The following is a 20,505-nucleotide window of genomic DNA, read 5'->3' on the forward strand; positions in this document are numbered from 1 at the left end:
AGGGACCCTGTTCAAATGGTCCCCGGCCCCCTTTTTTTTTGCGGCGGGGAGTAGCGGGGCCCGGGGATGGCTTTGAAGTCACCCGGATCCCCGCTGGGGAGGTCAAGACATGTTCCAGGAGGCCTACGGTAGTTGATGATTTGCTGATTGGTGGGTCCAAAGGTCTGTCACTCAGCACCAGATCTGTGAGATCTCTGGTCACAGGGCTTGGTTTGCTCCCACGGGCGAAGGGTAACAGGAACAACAGGTGCTGCTCCCTGCATTCTCCTGACCACCCAGGTCCTGAAAGCCTTATCGGAAGAGCAGCCATGCATTGGTGTGGATCAGCATGGGGTTATGGTCTTTGGTTCATGGGCTGGGGGGGGCTGGAAACCTGGATGCCTGGGTTCTCTCCAAGCTCTGGGAGGGGAGTAGGGTCTAGTGGTTTGAGTAGAAGGGCAAACAACCAGGGCTGTTGTGCTCTATCATGGCTCTGGGAGCGGAGTAGGGTCCAGTGGGTTAGAACTGGGTGCCAGGCTGCCTAGGTTATATTCCTGGCTCTGGAAAGTGGGGTCTAATAGTTCGAGGAGGGGGCTGGGATGCAGGACTCCTGGGCTCCATCCCAGCTGTAGGAAGGGAGTGGAGGCAGGTGGGTAATAAAACACTAAATCAGATTCAAGGCTCTGGAAAGGAGTTAATGTGTGTGTGTGTGGGGGGGATTGTCTAGTGAAATGAGCAGGGCAGGCTGGGGGCCCGGGTGCCTGGGCTCTTTCTCCACTCTGGGAAGGGAGCAGGGGGCTGGTGGGCTATGGAGAGGGGGTGAGGCTGGAAGCCTGGATGCCTGGCTTCCTTCCCAAATGACACCACTCAATTCCCGCCTCCCCCCCCCGACCCAAACTCGTGCCTTTGTTATTCTGTAACACAGCTCCAACCATTTTTTCCTACCTCTTGCTGGGAAGGGGTCAACCCCTCGTTAATTAATACATGAGAAACCCGGTGGGAAGGGCATAGGGCTATTTGCAATCGAGTCCGTCGTGTGGATTGCCAGCACCCCGCAGGCTCAGTCAGTAATCCAATGCGGGGCCTGTGTTTTGCTTCAAACCAACGAGGAATGGTTCTGACTCCGTCCCTCCAAAGATAACACGCCCAGGGGCCATATAAACAGCTTTATTCACTGGAGTATTTCCTTTGTACAATAAATAGATGCTGTTACCCAACTACCAGGTGCCAAAGCCAGGTAGGGCTTAGGAATTATTTGTCCCCCTTACACACAATGCATCTTCTCAGCCCATTAACTCTCTCTGGAAAGAGGAAAGATCTGGGATGTCTTCTCTTATGATGGATTTAAGTTGGTTCAGAACCAGCCCTTTCTGAACCAACTGGGCTGGGATGGATTTAAGTTGGTTCAGAAAAGGCTGATCCTGCCTCAGCAGGGGTTTGACTAGAGCCCTTCTAACCTGTCTCTTCCATGGTTCTAGGACTTAACATTGAGTGTAGATAAAGAGCCAAGAGGTGACCCATCTGTGGAAGTCATTTGGCATTGGACTGGATTTAGAGGACCAGATCTGGCAGCCCGGATGCCTGGGTTCTCTCCCCAGCTCTGGAAAGGGGTCGGGGCTGGTGGGTTGGAGCATTGGAGGCTGGGAGCTGGGATGCCTAGGTTTTCCCCCCACTTTGGGAGGAAGCGGGGTCCAGGGGGTTAAAGCAGGACATCTGGGCTGTACCTCCAGCTCTGGGAGGGGAATTGGGGGCCGGTGGGTTGGAGCAGTGGGGAGCCAGGACACCTGGGTGCCATTCCCCAAGCTGGGAGGGGAATGGGGTCTGGTGTTGAGAACCAGGGATGCAGGGCGATATATCTGTGGCTCTGCAGAGGTGTGGAGTGTAGTGGCTAGAGCAGTGGTGGGCTGGGAGCCAGGAGCCCTGGGTTTTATCCCCCGTTCAGACTGGGGACTGGGGTTTAGTGAGTGGGGCAGTATGGACTGGGCCTGGACTCCTGGGTTCTCCCTCCAGCTGTCAGAGCAGAGTGGTGGCCAGTGAGTTAGAGCAGAGGGGCTGGGAGCCAGGACTCCTGGGGTCTAGCCTCAGCTCTGGCTGAAGAAGGCTGTTTGGTGCCTACAGCAATATGGCCAGGGAGCCAGGACTTCTGGGTTCAACCCCTGGCTCTGGGAGGAACTTGGGATCTTGTGGTTTGAGCATTGAGGTGCTGGGAGCCCGGATGCCTGGATTTTATCCCTACTCTTAAAGTCAGCCAACCAAGACACTATATGATGGGGGATGGCTCGGAGGTGGCATGGCCATGTCTGCAGAGAACTTCTTGTGTTCGCGGTGAGCCCAGGGCAACTCTTCCATGGGTGGGGCCTGGGTTTTTTGTCTGTGATTCTCAGTGGTGTATTGAAATAGCACATAGGAACCTAAGTCACTTGGGCACTTCATGGAAAATCCTTTACCCTATGGTGACTACAATTGCTTCTCAGCAGCTTCCGAGGCTGGGTCTGGCTTGGTGGGAGCCAGGAGGGTTTTTATCTGCTGTTCTTCCTCTCTCAGTTGCTTTGCCCTTGAAGAAGAAGAGAAGGGAGACAGAGACAGAGGCAGGAGTTAGTGGGTTACATCTCCCCACCTTGTGTGGACAGAGATTAGAGTCGAAGGAACCAGGTGAGGAGCTGGTGTGAACCCAACCTCCACCTCCCTGTCCACCCATCCATCTGGAGTAGTAGCTTCTTCCTTCCTCTAGAGAGATAACAGAGTAGGTAAAAATGATCTGTCTACCCCCAAAATCCCCGTCTAGCCTCATACCCTCCTCTCTACTCTACCCACCACTTCATCTGTCTTTCTGTTTGTCCATCTATCCCTACACACATCCCTCCAGCCCCATAACATCCATCCACCTGTCTATCCTTCTACTCATCCTTCCTTCCTCATATGTGCCCACGTATCCGTCCACATTATCACTCATTCATCCCTCTATTTATCTCTATGCTTGCCCATCCATCTACCCATCCACCCATCCCCAATACCCATCCCTCCATGGCTTCATCTACCCCATATGCACCCATCTCATTCGCCCCCCACCTGTCTCTGGGGAGAGGCACGTCCTGTCTGGACACCCCATGGGCCCTACCCACCTGGTTTCCACTTCCTCAACCGTCTCGGGCAGCGGCACGTTGCGGGTCTCCGGCAGGAAAGTGGCAGCGATGCCAGATATGATGGGGGCTGCTCCGTAGATGATGAGAGGCAAGGAGGGGAAGTACTCGCTCAGCATCTTCACCATGGGTGCCGTGATGCTCCCGATACGTGCCATGGTGTTACTAAGGCCCATCCCTGTCTGCCTGCGGGTCACACAATCATAGAGAAGTAGGGTGGGAAAGGACTAGTCCGGAGGTGTTAACTGAAGCCACAGTGATGAGATGGACCCAGGACACTCCCAAACCTTTGAGCAGACTGATGGGGGTTTAGGCTCTGAGGTGGCAATCCAGGGTCCTTCCTCTGTCACTGATCAAGGCCCTATGGCCTTGGTCACCTCCCTTCTCCTCTGGCTACCCTTGTTTCCTTGGTGCCCTCAATCCGCACTGTGAGAAGCAGGGGCCATGTTATATCATGTGTCTAGGGATCTGGATCTCAGCTGGGGTCCAGCGCCTGGTTTGATCTTGGTTGGGATCTGGGCAGTGCCTGATGCAATGGGAGCCTGTCTCAGTGCTGCACCAAACACAATGTATCAACCAAGGACACTTAGAGTGCTTTAAATCTTGGGATCTTCCCAGTAACAACCTCATAGATCCACTTTGTAGACTACTTGACTCTAATTCTTTGCAGGTCCTAGGCCAGGGGTGGGCAATTATTTTGGGCGGAGGGCCGCTTACTGAGTTTTGACAAGCCATCAAGGGCCACATGACAGGCAGCCCAGGGCAAATAAATATTAATTTTCTCAATTTTTTAGGGCCCCTGCAGGCCGCATTTTGCCCACCCCTGTCCTAGCCTCACCTGAAGCATCTCTCCCCCTCACCTACCTGATCACTGTGGGGTACAATTCTCCTGTGAAGATATAGACACAGTTGAAGGAGGCAGCAAGACAGCCCTTGCCAAAGACGGCCATGATGGTGCGTAGAGTCTGGAGATCTGGGCAGAAAGATGCAGGGAAAGATGGTTTGGGAACCGTTAAACAGCAAGGAACAATGTATTTCCTTTATTTATTAGATATATATGCCACCCTTCCCAAAAGGGTGACTTACAGAAGAGAGCGAAACAACTTGTGAAACCATTACTGTATTCATTCATATATGACACACACTCAAATAAGACCCGCACCTATTTTGGGGGTGACAGAAGGGAAAAAAAGAGATTTTTCCCTTCAACCAAACCATTCAGAATCACTTTTCTTGTTTAAGACACCGCCCCCCTCAAGCCCCAAATTTCAATCACTAGTTTTCAGGACAAAGTATGAGAATGGTATGCGAGTAAATAAGGTAACTTCTAATACAAGCTAATAGAGTATGAAGATAAACTATAGAGCAAAAAACCACCCTAAAGAATATCTCAGGCTAACTAGGTTTTGTTATTCAGTTTAAGTCACGGTTCAAATTGGTTTAAATTCTTGAGAGGAAACTCCCAGCCTCTGTCTCTTTCTTTGTTCCCTGCTTCTAGGGAGCTGGGTGACATTTTGGGTCTGAAAAATGCAGATTTGGTGCCATTAGGGTTGTTTTTTGGGGGGGCGGTTGCCAAATTCTGAACATTCATTTAGAGGGTAGAAAAATCCCTTAAATGTGCTAGAAAACCCTTTTAGTTTTGCCTTCATTGGGATGTTTCATTGAGAAATGAATTCTGTGTGTTTGAAAAATGGAACCTTTAAAATTGCCCCAAATTGGGCAAAATAAATGTTTCGTTTGACCGAGTAAAAAGTGCTCCTTTTTCCCCACCCCCTTTGAGGGAAAGGGAAAGTCTTTGAAAAACATTGTTTTGGTTTAGATTTGATGGGTTTTACTCCCTTTTTTCCAGCCACAGTTTTTGAGACTTAAGAATGGACAATGGGTGATGGGCTCATCAGGTGTGGACGGTCCATATCCCCAGCAGAAATAAATCCATAGGTGCTCAAAAGAGAAGTCTATGTTATAATTAGTTTATAAAGTGGAAATCTCTCGTCTTCCAACACAGAAGTTGCCAGCTGGTCTAAACTAAGATATTTCCACCGGTGTCCTCCCACTCCCCCCTTCCATCTATTGATCCCCATATTCATCCCTCCATCCATCCATCCATCCCCATATTCATCCCTCCATCCCCTTACTCGTCCATCACTGCAGGATGGCATTACCATTCCTACCTGGGGCAGCTACAGGCTTCACACCAGTGCATCAGTGGGGGTCGGTGGCCACACACCAGCTAGTACCAAGGCCCCGCTGGGAGCGGCGGGCACAGTACCCTGTGATGCCCTGGTGCCCTAGAACACAGCTATCCCTGTCGGGACCCACCTCTGACGCTCCAAGCCTCTTGTCTCCTTACCTTGGGGCACGAAGATGTTGGCCAGGATAGAGAGCCCAGAGAGGATGAGGGCAGCAGCCTGGGTGAACCGGCGTCCAATAAAAGTGATGGTGAGGACAGAAACAAGCTTGGCTGGGATGTCCACGGCCCCAAAGATGAGCTGGATCACATAGATGTCAACGTTGAAGTTCTGGAGATCCATGGCCAGGCCGTAGTAGGCAAAGCTGGTGGAGAACCTGGTGTGGAAGGTGCACAGGCGTACAGGTAGGTAGAGACCTGTTTCGTGTCATCCATGGTGAAATTGAGGATGGAAAATGGAGGGGGACTGAACACCCTTGCTCTGCTCACTTCCTGGGTTGCCCTCCCCCCGGAGGTGACTTGGGATCTGGGGGATTAAAGCAGGGAACCGGGGCCCCTGGGGTCTATGCCAGGTCTGGGGGAGAAAGGCAGATAGTGGGTTATAGTAAGATGTGGTGAGAGCCAGGACACCGGGGTTCAATCCCCAGCTCTGAGAAGGGCGCGGGGTCTAGTAGGTTAGAGCAGGGCCAGGCCACCTGGTTTAATACCTGCTCTGGGGGGGAGTGGGAATTACTGGGTGGAGGAAGGGGAGGGCTAGGAGTCGGGGCTACTGAGTCCTGTTCTGCGATCTGAGCCAGGCGTGGGGTCCAGCGACTACAGGCTCAGGGGATATTCCTCCTAGGGGGAAAGCAGTGCTGTCTAGAAAGCTCCAGCATCACTAACAGGCCATGGGGTGAGGAGCGACATCAAATTACAGCCCCTGTCACTTCATGAGTAATAGGATTTTCCTCCAGGCTAAGAAAGAAGTGGACACCCAGCATATAGCACATAGCAGTATAATTCAGATTGGGGTAGAATAAGCCTAGGAAAAATCCAGCCTAAAACTTTACCAGTGTGAGTTATACCAGTCCAGAGTCGCATGTCGGGGATTATCCTAGGATAGCACAAGACGGCGGGCTGCCACCTGTTCCCTAGCCTCCTTGTAGTAACTTGCTGTAATAGATACCTGCTGTGTGCGGCTATCCTGGGATAACCGTCGGCAGACATCCGGGGAAGGTCGCATCCGTGTCCAAAAGGGAGCTAACGCAGTGCAAATGTGCTTTCTGGCCTTTAGTGCCCGTCTCACGGGACCGCTTGAGCCAACTCACCACACAAAGCAGAGACAGAGAGAGATCCGGCGCACCACGGGTGTCCGCCCCAAGTCAGCCATGGTGTGAGTGTTTTTTACAGAGGACATTTCTTTCTGCATGTTGGATTTCAAGATCTGAGGACAGAAGGGCATTCTGTGGTCGTTCACAGCAGCCAAGCTCCAGAGATGCAGCAGAGAGATGGAAAAGGGTTATGTGACTGGACCAAGATTAACTGAGGGGTAGGCAAATGGGTGGGTGGGTGAAAAGCGTATATATGGGAATCCCATGGTGAGAGCAAGAAGTCACCAGCCCAAAAGAGACTTCATCTTTCCAAACATGACTAATTCATAACCAGATCCTCAGAATCCCCTGCACTTGTGTCATGCGCCCGTCCAGCAGCCCTGCATCTCTGAGAGCTAGGCCCTTTACCTCTACGTTCAGTTTATCTCCTTCTTCCTTCCTGCCATTTACCCTGGCCACTCGTTTGAGCTCCTTCACGGCCCGGTCAGGTTTCCCGGTTATGACCAGCCAGCGGGCAGACTCCGTGAACCACCTGGGAGAGCATAAATCAACACGTCCATGGAGCACATGTGCATCAGCCTGCTGGTTCCTGGCATGATGTTCTGTGTTTGGGGTGGCGACCAAAATCAATGCTGGGATTGGAAAGTGCAAAGAATCATGGTAACATCCTGGGGGAATCTATGAAAAGTCCTGTGGCATACTTATTTCTTCACCTACCTCATCATCCATCCATCCATCCATCCATCCAGGTACGTACCTACATATCGATCCATTCAGGTACCTACGTATCTGTCCAGGTACATACCTACATATCCATCCATCCATATTTCCTATTGTGAATGGCTCCAAGCAGAGCAAAGGCACTGCTCTAGAAACAGATGTGAGGACATGGAAAGATGGTATTTGTTCTCTGTCGTCTTGGCCCTCATTCCTCAACCCATTTAGAAAGACAGGATGGGGGGAGTGGGGGATGACTTATTTGCACGTCACGTGTGCAACGTATGTGCCACCTTTCCCAAAAGAGGTTGGGGATGGCTCGTAGTAAGAGAATGGAACAACTTTGTAAAAGAAGGCAAGAGGAAAGTGAGCAGCAGGGGAAGAGAAACCTTCAAAGGGGGGAACCAGAGCAGGGACATCCAATGGAAACCCACTAAACATCTCAGCTGAGCTCGGTTTGCTAAACGCCTTCCCCTATATGATCTTAAAGCGTGTAGGACCTGAGAGAGAGAGCGAGAGCAAGAGAGAGAGAGAGAGCTTCCACAGATGAGGAGTGACTGCTGAGGACAACAAATTTTTGCCAAGACTTGACGTACTGATGGTAACTGCCTTCTGCTGGCCTTATGGGTGGCAATGACCTTATGGGTGGAGATGGAGAGTGAAAGCCCCTCTAGGTCTGTTTAGAGCCTTAGAGATGATGAACACCAACATCTTAAGTAGCATCCACAAAGCTACTGGGAGCCGGTGCAGACACGGGAAGGCTCACGTTGTGGGGCCCTGGTGACCTACACCTATCAGGAGGTGAGCTATCACATTCTGCACCAGCTGCAGCTTCCAGCTGCCTTTCAAGGCCTACCCTGTGCAGAGGGCATTGAAGAAGTGTAGCCTTAGGGTTACAAAGGCACAGGCGACAGTCAGAAGGGACAGCGATGGTGCCCACTTACCAGGAGTAGAGGAAGAAGATAAAATAGGGCAAGGACACCGTGAGCTGAAGCCAGCGCCAATCTGGCAGGGCGTAAGCCACGCCAGCAAGGAAGAACTGCCCAAGGGTGTAGCAGTAACCGTTCAGGGTGCCCACGATGGCTCGCATGTGGGTGGGCGTCCATTCCAGGCCTGGGGAGAGACATGCGACCATGGAGACAACATCTGGGGAAGGAGGACTGCTGGTTTCTGGTGAGCTTGGTGTCAGCCGTGGGATCCCATACATCCCCCGTAGTATACAGATATGAGTTTATTGGTGAGTGGAAATCCCATGAGCCACAAATACCCAGCAGTTCTCCCCTTCTTAGAGAGGCTAATAAAAGGGTCCTTCTGGGAACAAGATGGCGGCTCTCCCTCTATCTTCTGGCTGATGCATGAGAGTCTGGATCATCTTGGAGTTTGCTCCACTCCAGGTGGCTCCCAAGGGAAACCTCTGTGCTTTCCAAGTTGCCCTGTTTGGGGTATTCTCTGCCCATCTTTATGCATATGAAGGTTGGATTTTTTTTTGCTGGAGATTTCAGGGCTGGATTCTGTCCCACTTATTAGGCTTCTAACTGGTTCTTAGGAATATAATTACAGTCCTATTCCCCTGTGCCCAAGTGCCTGAGCAGGAGGTACCCACCATCTTTATTAGGAGCAACCCACCCTTTTTCATGCCAATACCCTCTGGGGGAAATGGCACCCGTCTTGTTGACTTCATCCCTAATAAAGGTAGATGGTGGCCGTTTTGAGTAAGAGGAAACAGTGCGGGTGACACCATAAGCTTGTAGAGAAGTGGGGCAAGAAGGGACCTCCAGAGGTCACAGCTAGTCCGCTCCCCTGCCTGAGACAGGATTATCCCTATCCAAACCATCCCCTACCGATCCATCATCTAGCTCAGGGGTGGGCAAAATGTGGCCTGCAGACCAGATCCGGCCCGCCAGGCCATTCTATCTGGCCCGCAGGGCCCCTAAAAAATTTAGAAAATTAATCTTTATCTGCCCTGGCTGCCTGTCGTGCGGCCCTCAATGGCTTGCCAAAACTCAGTAAGTGGTCCTCCACCCAAAATAATTGCCCGCCCCAATCTAGCTCCTTGGTAAAACTACCGCCAACCTTAACACAGCACAGCTCATAACACCTGAACCTGCCAGAAGTAAAGCAAAAGAACGATGTTGGCCCATGTCCTGCTGCTGTAAACAGTTGTTAATATACACCCAAGAGATCACGGGTAGAGGCTGTGCCCCCACTACAGAAGAAGGCAACCCTCCCCCAGCCTCCCCAGTCCAGACCAATCTGACCATGGGGTAACATTCCTTTTTGACCCCAAATTCAATCCCAGACCCCAAATGTGGCGCTGGCAAGACCCTCTAGCCAGGAGCCTCCAGCAGGAGCATTGGCCCGGCTCAGTCACCATCCCCAGCCTTGGCTATAGCCAACACCAGTGCTCCTGTTACAAAAGGAGAGTTTCTTTTGAATTATCACATGAGCCATGATGAAGGATTGGCTCAATTGTGATAAATTAGTGGATGTGATGATAAAACTCTGAGCATTGCCTTAACCTAGGAGAGTTGGGAACCATAGAAAAGGACCCCCTTCCCTTCCCTTCCCTTCCTCTCCCACTAACTCCTCTTGTCTCAGGGAGGAGAGAAGCTGGCAGTCAGTCATACTCACACAGCGACACACAGTTCAACACGATGCCCGAGAAGGCCATGCCGGTCAGAAAACGGAAGACGCAGTAGGCTGAGAAGTTGGGGGAGAAGGCGGACGCGGTGCCCATGGAGGCCATCTGCAGGTAACACCAAATCAGCAGCGACCGGCGGCCAAACCTGGATGGAAATCCACTGACGTGAGGAAAGCCATCTTGGCTTTCTCCATCCCCAGGGGGGCAGGAATAGCTAGGATTGGCTGTTTTGAATCAGAAAACATGTGGATGATGCCCATTTTGAATCGGGGAGAAAATGCCCGTGTGATAGCACTTTGCCCTGTTTCTGTGTAGACGCATCCTAGTGCAAGCTGGTGGCAAGGTCATGAGAGTAGGAGATTTAGGAACCTCACAGATGCTCTCTGCCTCCCAATATCCAGCAATGTCGACATTTTCACCCTGAAATTATTTTTGGGGCTGCACATGAAGATGAATGAGCAGCAGAGCCCAGGAACCACGTCAGCCTTACCTGTCCGAGAGTCCCCCGAAAACAATGCCTCCGACAAGGACCCCTGCCATGTAGATTGACTGAGCCATCTGCTTTAGCTTCCAGAAGTCACATACGAGGTCCCACTGCAGGGGAGAGAGAATCCATGAAGAAGGTTAGATGCATAGAAAGATGTGTGGGTGGATGAAAAGGTGGGGGGCACTGTATATTTTTGGGATAGGATAGGTACCCATCTAGACGGGTTCAAGGGATGGATGGAGGGAGAAGTAAACTCATAGTTGGAGAAAGGCTACATCGTTTCTGGGACATGTATTTGAAAGAGGTGGGTAGAGTAGTGAGTGTACAGATGGATGTGTGCAGGGATGGCGGGTGTATAACCTAATAGATAGATGTGTTAGTGTGAATAGAGATGGATAGGTAGGTATGGTAGAAGGTGCATGTGGGGATGGATAGGTAGAGGGAGTGGGTGCAGGAAGAGATAGACAGAGAGACACAAACGGACAGAGAGAGACAGACAAGCCATGGTGCAGACGGGTAGACGGATAGGTTGGTAAGGGGGAGCATATGGGGATGGAGGAATAAACAGAAAGATGGACATGCATGGAGCCACGGGAGTTGAAATATAGACGGATCAATGCATGTGCGTGAAGATGGAGAGAGAAAATTTAGCTCCTTCATAGTAAGTGAGTTCCCGAATTGTTGTAACCATCCCTGCAATGGACGTGCTCCCAACAAGCCTAGGTCCAACCCCTCCACTCCGCTTCTCACAGCGTGGCATCAGTGCGCTGTATGACACCATTTCCTGGGCTCACATACCTCCATCACAATGGTTTTCGTGAAGACACTCCTGTCATAGGCCCACCCATCCAAACAGGGCTCGGTTTCAATCTCGGTCATGTTGGCAGCCGTAAGGTTGGCGTTCAGGAGCTGCCATTGGGTGGTCACGAAGCGGCGGCACTGCTCTGGCTTCTGGTTCACATCCATTGGGACGGAGACCTGTAAGAGGTCTCGGGCGCTGAGGTTTTGGGGGAGGTTGACAAAATGGCTGTCATTGGCATTGATGTGAACTTGGCAGTGGTGATCCGCAGTGCCAGCAGTAAAATTCTGGAGAAGGTTATGGGTGGGCATGAAGAATACCGGGATGCCCAGCAAAACCATGTAGAAGACCTGGAAGCGGCCCATGCCTCCGACATGATCCAAGAGATCAGAAAAACTCATGATGGTGGGATAGGGATGGGATCAGAGAACCAACCTGATCCCCAAGAAAACCAGCAGCGTGTAGACCATCAATATTGAGTTATCGGAAATAAGAGCGGTGGAGGTTGCTCATTTCTATTCCACGTTGGATCTCCTACTGCAAAGGTCTGAAGACAGAAGATTTGGGCTCTGAGAGGGTGCAGGCCTGGCAAAGAGTAACCAATGGCTTCTTGAGGTCTCAGTGTCCCGAGAAGAGTTGCTGAGTTGATGTTAAGGTCTACATATATCATCAAACATGCTATAGCCCGGTGGAAGCTGGTTTGGCTTCTCCTGACTTGCAAAAATCCTTCCTGTACATGTGTTTTATCCCAGCAAGAACCCTGGATGCCTTTTCTGCTAACTCTCAACACATCCAAAGACAGTTTTCAACAGGTTTGATTCCAATGTTGGACCCTCTCAGTCATCTTTATTCCCCAGCGGGTTATATAAGCCGCTCTCCTTGTTAAAGTTTGACCACGGTTGGGTTGGCTGAAGTGAAAAATAAATGCAAGTTTAAGGGAAAATGTGCCAGAAACAGCACAAAAATGGTCCTAGTCCAGAGGTGAGAAGCATATGGACCGTGGCTGAGAAATGTCACTGCGGCGGGTGAACATATGAACGCTTGCACCACAGGGCTTGGAAATATTAACTTGAATCGTAGACAGATCTGCGCTGCCCTGAGCTCTTGTGAACTCAGCTCTAGTTCCTTGATGGCGGGAACCCAAGAGTCCAGGTGAACAGTGTAACAGGGCTGGGCCCTGCTCCTTTGGGTGTGGGGGAGCCTGAGCAGCCCCGCAGCCTGGGAGCGTGTCCCCACGCCCACCCCAGACCTGGACGGACTCGCCAAAAGCTGAGGACCTGAGTCCTGGGCCCCAGTGAGGGAGCTGACACAGGTGTGGTGAATGGGGAAGAACCAGCCACACGGTCCTTAGCCAAAGCCAGTAGCAGGAGTAGAAGCGGTCAGCGCTGTCAGCATCACCAAACACGCCTGGCCGTGATCTGCCCAGAAGCCACCCATAACGGCTTACAAATTGGTTCCCTTGTTTTTGCTGTGGTGCTAAGGGCAGGTTTGCTAAGAAAGCTGGGGAGAGGGGGAAAAAATTGGGACAGATGCGGCAGGGCAGAGGCCATAAAGCTGGGACAGCAGCTAGCTGTGCTCCAGCAGCAGTGAATGCAGGTCGTGCGGTCCTTCGCAAAGGTGTTCACAACTTGCCCCGGGAAGACCGCCTTAAATGAGCATGGGACACAAATGCTGCCAGGGCAGGTGAAGTAGTCTGAGAAGGCCGGACAAAAATCCTACAAAAACTACAGGAGTGGTTTGGGCAGAGGTGGAGCAGACGGTGGCCTACGGGGTCATTAGGGAATTGCGGAGTGAAAGGCGCAGTCCTATCATCATGGGCCCCAAAAAGGATCAGGCCATGCGCCTCTGCATTGATTTCTGAAAAGTTAATCACGTGGCCCACTTCGATGCGTACCCTATGCCCTGTGTGGAAGATCTGCCAGAGAAAATGGGGGGCAGAAGTGTTTCATATCCACCCTTGATCTATTAAAAGGGACCTGGCAAATACCAGTGGAAGAGCGCTCCTGGGAAAACCTGCATTTGCCACCCTTAGGGGTTATGCGAATCCATGCGCGTGCCCTGTGGGCCACGTGGGGCTGCTGCAGTGTTTCAAAGGCTGACGGACAAGGTGTTAGCTCTGCAGCGGGACTATGCAGCGGCCTACATCAATGATGTGGTAGTTTATTCATGGTCATGGGAGGAACATCTAAAGCACCTTAATGCTGTACTCCAGGAGCTGCGGTGTGCAGGGCTAGCGGCAAATCCAAGGAAATGCGCCCAAGTCAAAAAGAGACCCAGTACTTGGGATCCTGCATAGGAGGAGGGCGAATCCAGCCACTAATAGACAAGGTTCAAGCCCCACAGGAGTACCCAAGGCCACAGACAAAAAACCCGATGCAGTCTTTCCTAGGACTCGCCAACTGCTGTCGGTGCCTGGCGCCCAGGTTCTCAGACACCCCCGCGCCATTGTCGGCGGTAACGAAGGATGCGGCCCCAAGCAGGATCAGCTGGTTGCCTGAGAGTTAAAAAAGCCCTCTGCACCCACGGGTGGTGCACGCGCCAGACTGTGCCAGACCATTGATGTCGCAGACGGATTCCCCTACGTGGCACTGGAGGCAGTGCTGCCGCAGGCAGAGGAGGTGGGGGGAGTATCTGGTGGCCTCCATTAGTCAGGAACTACAGCCCTGGGAGTAGGCATGCGCTGCAGTGGGGAGAGCTTGCCTGGCAGGGAAGTGAGGGGTAGGACGTTTCTGTTACTCTCTGGCTGGCTGCAGATTTACAATGGTGACCAACCATACCCTGTTCCAACGGCTAAATCCAGTCGGAAAACCCAAAGTGAATGCAGTGGAGGCTGAGCTTGCACATTTGTAATTTTTCTATAGAACGGCAGCCAGGGAGAGCACACTGCAACACCGACTTGCTCTCGAGGAAGGGCGAGGAGGCGGACTCATCAACTTCGAGGAAAGGAGGATTGGGCCCCTGAATGGGGAGGTGTGTAACAGGGCCGGGCCTCTTACAGTGTGGGTGTGGGGGAGCCTGAACAGCCCCACACCCTGGGAGCGCTTCCCCATGCCCACCCCAGACCTGGAAGGACTCGCCGAAGGCTGGGACCCAGCGAGCCTCCCAGCGAGGGAGCTGACAGGAGTGGGGAATGAGGAAGAGCCAGCCAGGAGGGAGAATAAAAGATGCTGAAAGCGGCTTCCAGGGGCTGCAGCGGCAGGGAGCAGGCTGCCTGGACCTGGGATTACCAGGGTTAAGCAGCCACCAAGACGGGCTCGGAGCAGGGCTGCTCCGCTGTTCACTTGTCTGTTTGTTTGCACAAGCCCCCAGGCTCTTCAAAGCCTCTGAAAGATAAGATGCAACCAGAAGTTGAAGCCTGGGAAGAGCCGCAGGAAGACAGCCAAGGGCTAACTGACAGTTCACTTGTTTAACTTGGCTCATTTTGCATTTCTAACAAGCCCTGGGTGGCCCTGGGGTGTCATCTACGGGCTCTGCTGCAGCAGAGGCAAAGGGCCCTGAACAGCGAGTCCTTCGCCAAAGCCAGCAGCAAAGGGAAAAGTGGTCAGGTCTGCTGGCGTGACCAAACACACTGGCTGTGATCTGCCCAGAAGCCACCCGTAGCAGAAGAGCCACGCTGGGTCACGCCTGTGGTCCGTGTATCCAAGATTTCCAGCCCTGACTAATGGTAGATGCCCGAGCTGAGAACTGTCAGGTATCCAGGTTGTAGCTGTATTGGTCTAGAGGCAAAAGTCATGAGAACTCATGGTAGAGACAATCTCTTTTATTATCAAAAGTAATTTTATATCACCTTATACCTTTTTTATTATATAAAAGAGACCACCTCTACCATGAGTTCTGGCACCTGATGTCTTATGCATTCATCTCAATGCCTTTTTCCTTGACCAGGCTGCTCTATCTGGGGTGTATTATGGTAAAGCTCATCAAATGCTGCCAGAAGCAGCTGTGATTGTTCTGGTTGGAATGGAGGTGTGTTTTGCACCCTGTCCTGTGTGCCTTGCAATAGAAGTGCTGGTAAATATGGGGTCATCACTGAAGGATAAGCTTGGGGTAGGGAAGATGAATAAGATAGCATGCTAAACATTCATATGGGATGATATAATATTTTTAGTCTACCAATGATGGAGGTGGGTGGGTGGCTAGGGATGGAGGACAAGGGGACATTTATACGGTATGGAAAGAAAAGGGGAATGCATGGGGATGGGTGAATAAAAGAACACTTACAGGGATGGTTGTACGGCTGAATAAGCAATGAGCTTTGTCAATGAAGATGGGTGGATGGGAGGATGGAGAAGCACATGGTGATGGAGAGAGGAATGGGTGGTGGGTGGTTTATGGAGATGACAGGCTGGATAGACAGATATAGAGTTGGGTAGCGAGAGGTGGATGGATGGAGAGGGTATGAAGATGGAAAGAGAAAATTTAGACCCATTCCTGCCGGTAGGAGAAAGAAACCTTGCTTTGAGACACCATAAAAGAGAGAGATGCTTCCAACATGCCTATTTTCAACTCATCCCCTCCGTTTCCCACCACCATGGGCCAACATGACCCTATTCCCCACGCTGCACTGACAACTGGTTTTACTTACCTCCATGATGATGGTGCTGGGGAAAACACTCTTGTCGTAGACCCACCCATCAATGCAGGGCTCTGTTTCTACCATGGTTGTGTTGGACATGGTGGCATTGGGTTGTAAGAGCCACCACTGCGGGATAACAAAGCGGCGACACTTCTCCAGTCTCTGGTTCTCATCCATGGGGATGGAAATCCTCAACAGGTCCTGGATGCTGAGGTTTTGGGCCATGTTAACAAGAGATACGCTGCTGTGAATTTGGCAGTGATGGTCAGTAGACCCTGCAGTGAAGTTCTGCAGTACAGCGTGACAAGCCAACATCAACACCGGGACATTCAAGAAGATGACATACAGCACTTGGAAGCGTCCCATGCCTCCCACCTGGTTCAAAAGCTCTGGGAAACTCATGATGCCGAGGCTGGGAGCTTTGGTGTTTTCTGAGATGGATGAGAGTTGGGAAACAATTGGCCAGAGCGAGTTTGTGTCAATGGCTCATCAGTACCGATTCCAGGTCAATATGCGTTGTGCCGAGATCAAATGCTGGGTTACGGAAGACAGGCCCAGAACTTTGCCATCCAACCAATGTGAATTCCAGTGACCGGACTTGGAAGAAGGCAATTAGCTTATCAGTTGGACAATTTGTGGAAGAAATCAGCTGTTGGGGAATCACTGAGGCCACGGTTTCCTAAGAAGAGCTTTTCTGGCACTTGGTTGCCGGTTCCTTGAATCACCGCTTGGAATCAGCTCTACCCTGGGATTGCAAAAGACACAAGCACCTTCCACCCGAAGTGAAACCACTGTTCAAATTTTGCCAAGAACTCGTGTTGCCTTACAGGGTTGGTTTTTTGCTGAAACCCATGTCCATGCTCATCCCCAAGAAATGCTGGCTTCTGTGGAGCCACTGGTATAACAGACACCCTGAAGCTGAAGAGTGGTTAAAGTTTTATCCCGTCTTGGATGGTTTAAGTTGAGGAAGAGAATCGTTGAAGAGAGAGATCTTGGAGACAGAGTCCAAAGCTCCTCCTAGGGCTGAGGTTCGAGGTTTCTTCAGCATTTCTGATGAGACTTGAATGCCTTGCAGTGCATCACAAGGCTAAAAATTAACTGAATCAGGAGAGACATCCAGATTGGGGGTGGGGGTGGGGGGGGAAGCTATTTTCAGCCTGGTTCTATCCTGAGGTTGGAGATTGGGACTGGTCTGGGCTTATCCTGTTGGGACCCCAATCCAGCAGTTCCTGCTGAGAGGGTCATGCTCCTTCATCAGGGTCAGCCCAGCACTACTTCGGGAATCAGGGAGGAATCAGACCCCCTGGTCAGATCAGTACAGATTGGTGTCATTTCACCTTTCTCTGCAGTGGGGCATGGCCCCCTGCCTGGGATCTGAGGCAGATTTGCACCACCTCCTTCCTGTCCTTGCAGAAAGAGGACATTGTTGGGACTGTCAGTCCCATTACTTGGCCTGGAGCAAGACCAAGAATGTTTGAGGTGTCTTGTTCATTGGGCCTGATGGTTGTAGAAGAGGGTTGTTGTGTACACTGGGCAAAACCTTGTCAAGGATGCTGATTCTGCCTGGATGGATGGATGGTTGGACAGGAAGATAGATTAGCTATGACCCCTTTGTGATCATGGGTGGGTGGGTGATTGGTTGGTTGGTTGGATGAACTAGCTGTGACCTCTAAGGGCCTTGCCCTCTATGATACTCTATAGGTCTCCTTAGCCTCATGGTACAGCAGCTGAGATTGGGGTGGCTTGCCATACTAGGTGTAGAACAGCCACACAAGGAAAGACCTTCCTAAAATGAGGATCTGATACCTGCAATGAACAAGATGGTGAAATGGCTGTTAGGGATGTTGGGAGAGGAAATTTATCCATGTAGATACACATCTTTATAAACTAACTAAATAAGATATATAGAGTACAAGCTTTTGTGAATTTGGGTTCACTTCATCAGGTGCTGATAAACATTAGGGCATAATGGGAAAGGGCCCTTCTGGATCATCAAACCCAGTCCACAGAATACACAGGTTGTCTGGATAGTGATGGATATCCAGTGAGAGAGATATACATGGATGGATGGATGGGCGGGCAAGCGGTTGGGTGTGCAGGTGGGGGGAATTACTGCTTTAGATAAAGTATTGTGTATATGAATGGATGGGCAGAGGAGGGATGTGTGTGGGTGGAGGGCTAGAAATAGATATCAAGAAAGAAGGATGGATGGATGGATGGAGGCAGTTATTAGAACAGAGAAATAAAGGCCTGCATACATGGATGGATTGAGACTGGGAGATGTGTGTGAGAAGAAATGGGAGTAGCTATCAGGAAAGAGAGATGTGTAGATGAATGGATGCAAGGGTACATATCAAGCAAGAGAGAAGATGCATGGATGGATAGATGGATTGGGGAAGTTATTTGGATAGTTAGATAAAGGGTTGGGTATATGGATGGGTGAAAAGAAGAGGAGATACATGGATAGAAGGATGAGACTAGATATCAAGAAAGTTGGATGGATGGATGGATGGATGGATGGGATTGGAGTATCCGGAATCCAAGTAGGCTGCTTCTATCTCGGGCAGAAAAATCATCTTTCCCACTGTAGCAGAGAGTCTGGGGCTCTCTGTTCCTTTAAGGTAGAAACAGCCCAGCTGGGGAGCACTGCAGGGCAGGCAGGGCTCAGCAGCTGCAGGTCCCCATGACCACAGGGCAATTGGACCAGGTAGCAGGCACCTGCAGGCAGCCCCGCCAGTCTTCTGCCCAGAGGGGCAGGACCCAGGCAGGCTGTAAGCCTGAGGCTTGAGCCAGTGAGACAGTCTCTCCCTGGCAGCCACATGTTGAAGAGCTCCTGGCAGCAGGGCTCCTGAAGGGAGTGTCTTGCCTGTGGAGCCCCAGTGAGGCTGGGGGACCTTGCGGGGATAGCCTGGGGCAGGGAGGTCTGTCAGCACTAGCGGTGAGGGAAGATTTGCCTTCTTAAAGGGGCAGAGGGCTGCTTTCCCTCCTGTTGTTTATGTTATAGCTTGGGGGCTTATGTTTCTGTTGTAGTTACATTGGTGGTTTGGGTTGGGACTGTAGGGACGGTATATGGTACGAAGGTCCCATTAGTGCCCAAGGGACACACAATTAACTTGAGCCCTGCCAGGGGCTGGCTCAAGGCTGGAATGACTGTTGAGCCCAAAGTGGGCAAAGTGAGGCCACAGAGCCAGACAGGGGCCAGGGGCTTGGTGCTCGAGGGGGGCACAACCAGACAGAGGCCAGGGGCTCAGCATTTAAGAGAAGCACAACCAGACAGAGGCCAGGAGCCTAGTGCCCAAGGAGGGTGCAACCAGACAGGGGCCAGGGTCCCGACAGACAGGAACTGGGGGCCCAGTGCCTGAAAAGACCAAACCAGAGCTGATGCCTCAAACTCAGGTCTGATACAATGGGCCAAGGCTAGAAGGCCTAGCTACAGTAAAGGGGCGGAGGCTGAGGAGGCCAAAGCCTTAACAAGAGAACAACATTACAATAACACCCACAAGGCTTGGGGTGTGGTGTAAGGAAGGATTGGAGCCATGCAATTTGCCCCTAATGCTTTAGGTATCCTGCAGGGCACAGTCCACTTAAGAGTCCTGGCAAGGGGCCTGGGAGCAGTCGAGACCAGTAGGGTGCCAAGGAACCCCAGTGGGGGTCCAATTGCACTGGGGCCACGTGAAGGCCTGTAGGCAGCCTCCCTCTTATTACTATTATTCCATTGAGGTGTGGCAGGCGAGAAGGGAGGGCATTCTAGGCACAGAGCAGGACACAGTCATGGAGCCACTAGGAAGCATCACAGCCACCCCTGGGACTCCAATGTGCTACACTGGCTTAATATATGTATCCCAATTTTGCAAAGGTGGATTTTGTTGTGGGGGAGGAGGAGTGGGGAGATGCATGTTGTATGGTCATTTGTGTTTGTAATTTAGTGGCATACATGTATCATCTGTAGCTGCTGAGTTCTACCCTAGAGGTGGCTGCATTTCAGTGACAGACAAAGCCCAAACTTAATATCCAAGGCAAATAAGCAGGCAGGGAGGCTTGATGCTGATCTGTCTCATTGTGGACTAATGCATTAATGACTTAATTGCTCTGCAGAAGACAGCCATAAATCAGGAGCTGGGGATGCTGCTGCTGTATTGTGGTTGTGTGTGGAGAAAAGAAGACTGAGGGGGGATATGCTCACAGCCTTCAGATCCCTGAAGGGTGATGACAGAGAGGACAGAGACGGGCTATTATCTGTGGCTGTAGAAAGCAGGTCTAGGAGCAAAAGCTCCATCTGCAGCAGGGGAAATGGAGGCTGGAGAGGAGGAGGAACTTTCTGACTCTGAGGGTGGTCAAGCAGTGGAACAGGCTGCCCAGAGATATGGTCCCTGGAGACCTGCAAGAGCAGGTTGGACAGAAAGTTTAGTCAGGGATGATCCTTCATCCTGCCTTGAGCAGGGGACTGGACTAGATGTGACCATAAGATCCCTTCCAGCCCAACTTTCCTTTGATCCTAAAGCTCTAGGCATAGGGTCTTGGCCTCTTGCAGTGTGTGTGTGTGACCTACAGCCTATATTGTCATGGATGGATGGATAAGTTGGTTGCAGATGGATGGATGGATGAACAGTTAAATAGAGAAGGTGGTTTGGGATTGGATGGATGGGGTTTAAGGACAGAAAGGTAGAC

General features: G+C 51.4%; 1 protein-coding gene across 3 annotated transcripts; it reads right to left on the minus strand.

The window, feature by feature from the left end:
* Positions 1 to 1,131: 1,131 nt before the first annotated feature.
* Positions 1,132 to 16,872, minus strand: LOC149860540 (solute carrier family 22 member 6-A-like). 3 transcript variants are annotated; one of them, XM_090055036.1, is made up of 10 exons: positions 15,847 to 16,872; positions 10,466 to 10,569; positions 9,966 to 10,120; positions 8,279 to 8,447; positions 7,026 to 7,149; positions 6,615 to 6,730; positions 5,470 to 5,684; positions 3,984 to 4,092; positions 3,102 to 3,305; positions 1,132 to 2,533 (listed from the first exon to the last, which is right to left on the minus strand). In XM_090055036.1, the coding sequence occupies exons 1-10, from the start codon at positions 16,237 to 16,239 to the stop codon at positions 2,437 to 2,439; spliced, it is 1,686 nt and encodes a 561-aa protein (XP_089911162.1). In that variant the 5' UTR covers positions 16,240 to 16,872; the 3' UTR covers positions 1,132 to 2,436. The 3 variants fall into 3 exon arrangements, with proteins under 3 accessions (XP_089911162.1, XP_089911161.1, XP_089911163.1); XM_090055035.1 differs by lacking the exon at positions 15,847 to 16,872 and adding an exon at positions 11,261 to 12,087; XM_090055037.1 differs by lacking the exons at positions 6,615 to 6,730; positions 7,026 to 7,149; positions 15,847 to 16,872 and adding an exon at positions 11,261 to 12,087.
* Positions 16,873 to 20,505: the final 3,633 nt, after the last annotated feature.

This window comes from Crocodylus siamensis, chromosome 6, assembly GCF_052110815.1.
Source record: "Crocodylus siamensis isolate JL-2025a chromosome 6, ASM5211081v1, whole genome shotgun sequence".
NCBI lineage: Eukaryota > Metazoa > Chordata > Crocodylia > Crocodylidae > Crocodylus > Crocodylus siamensis.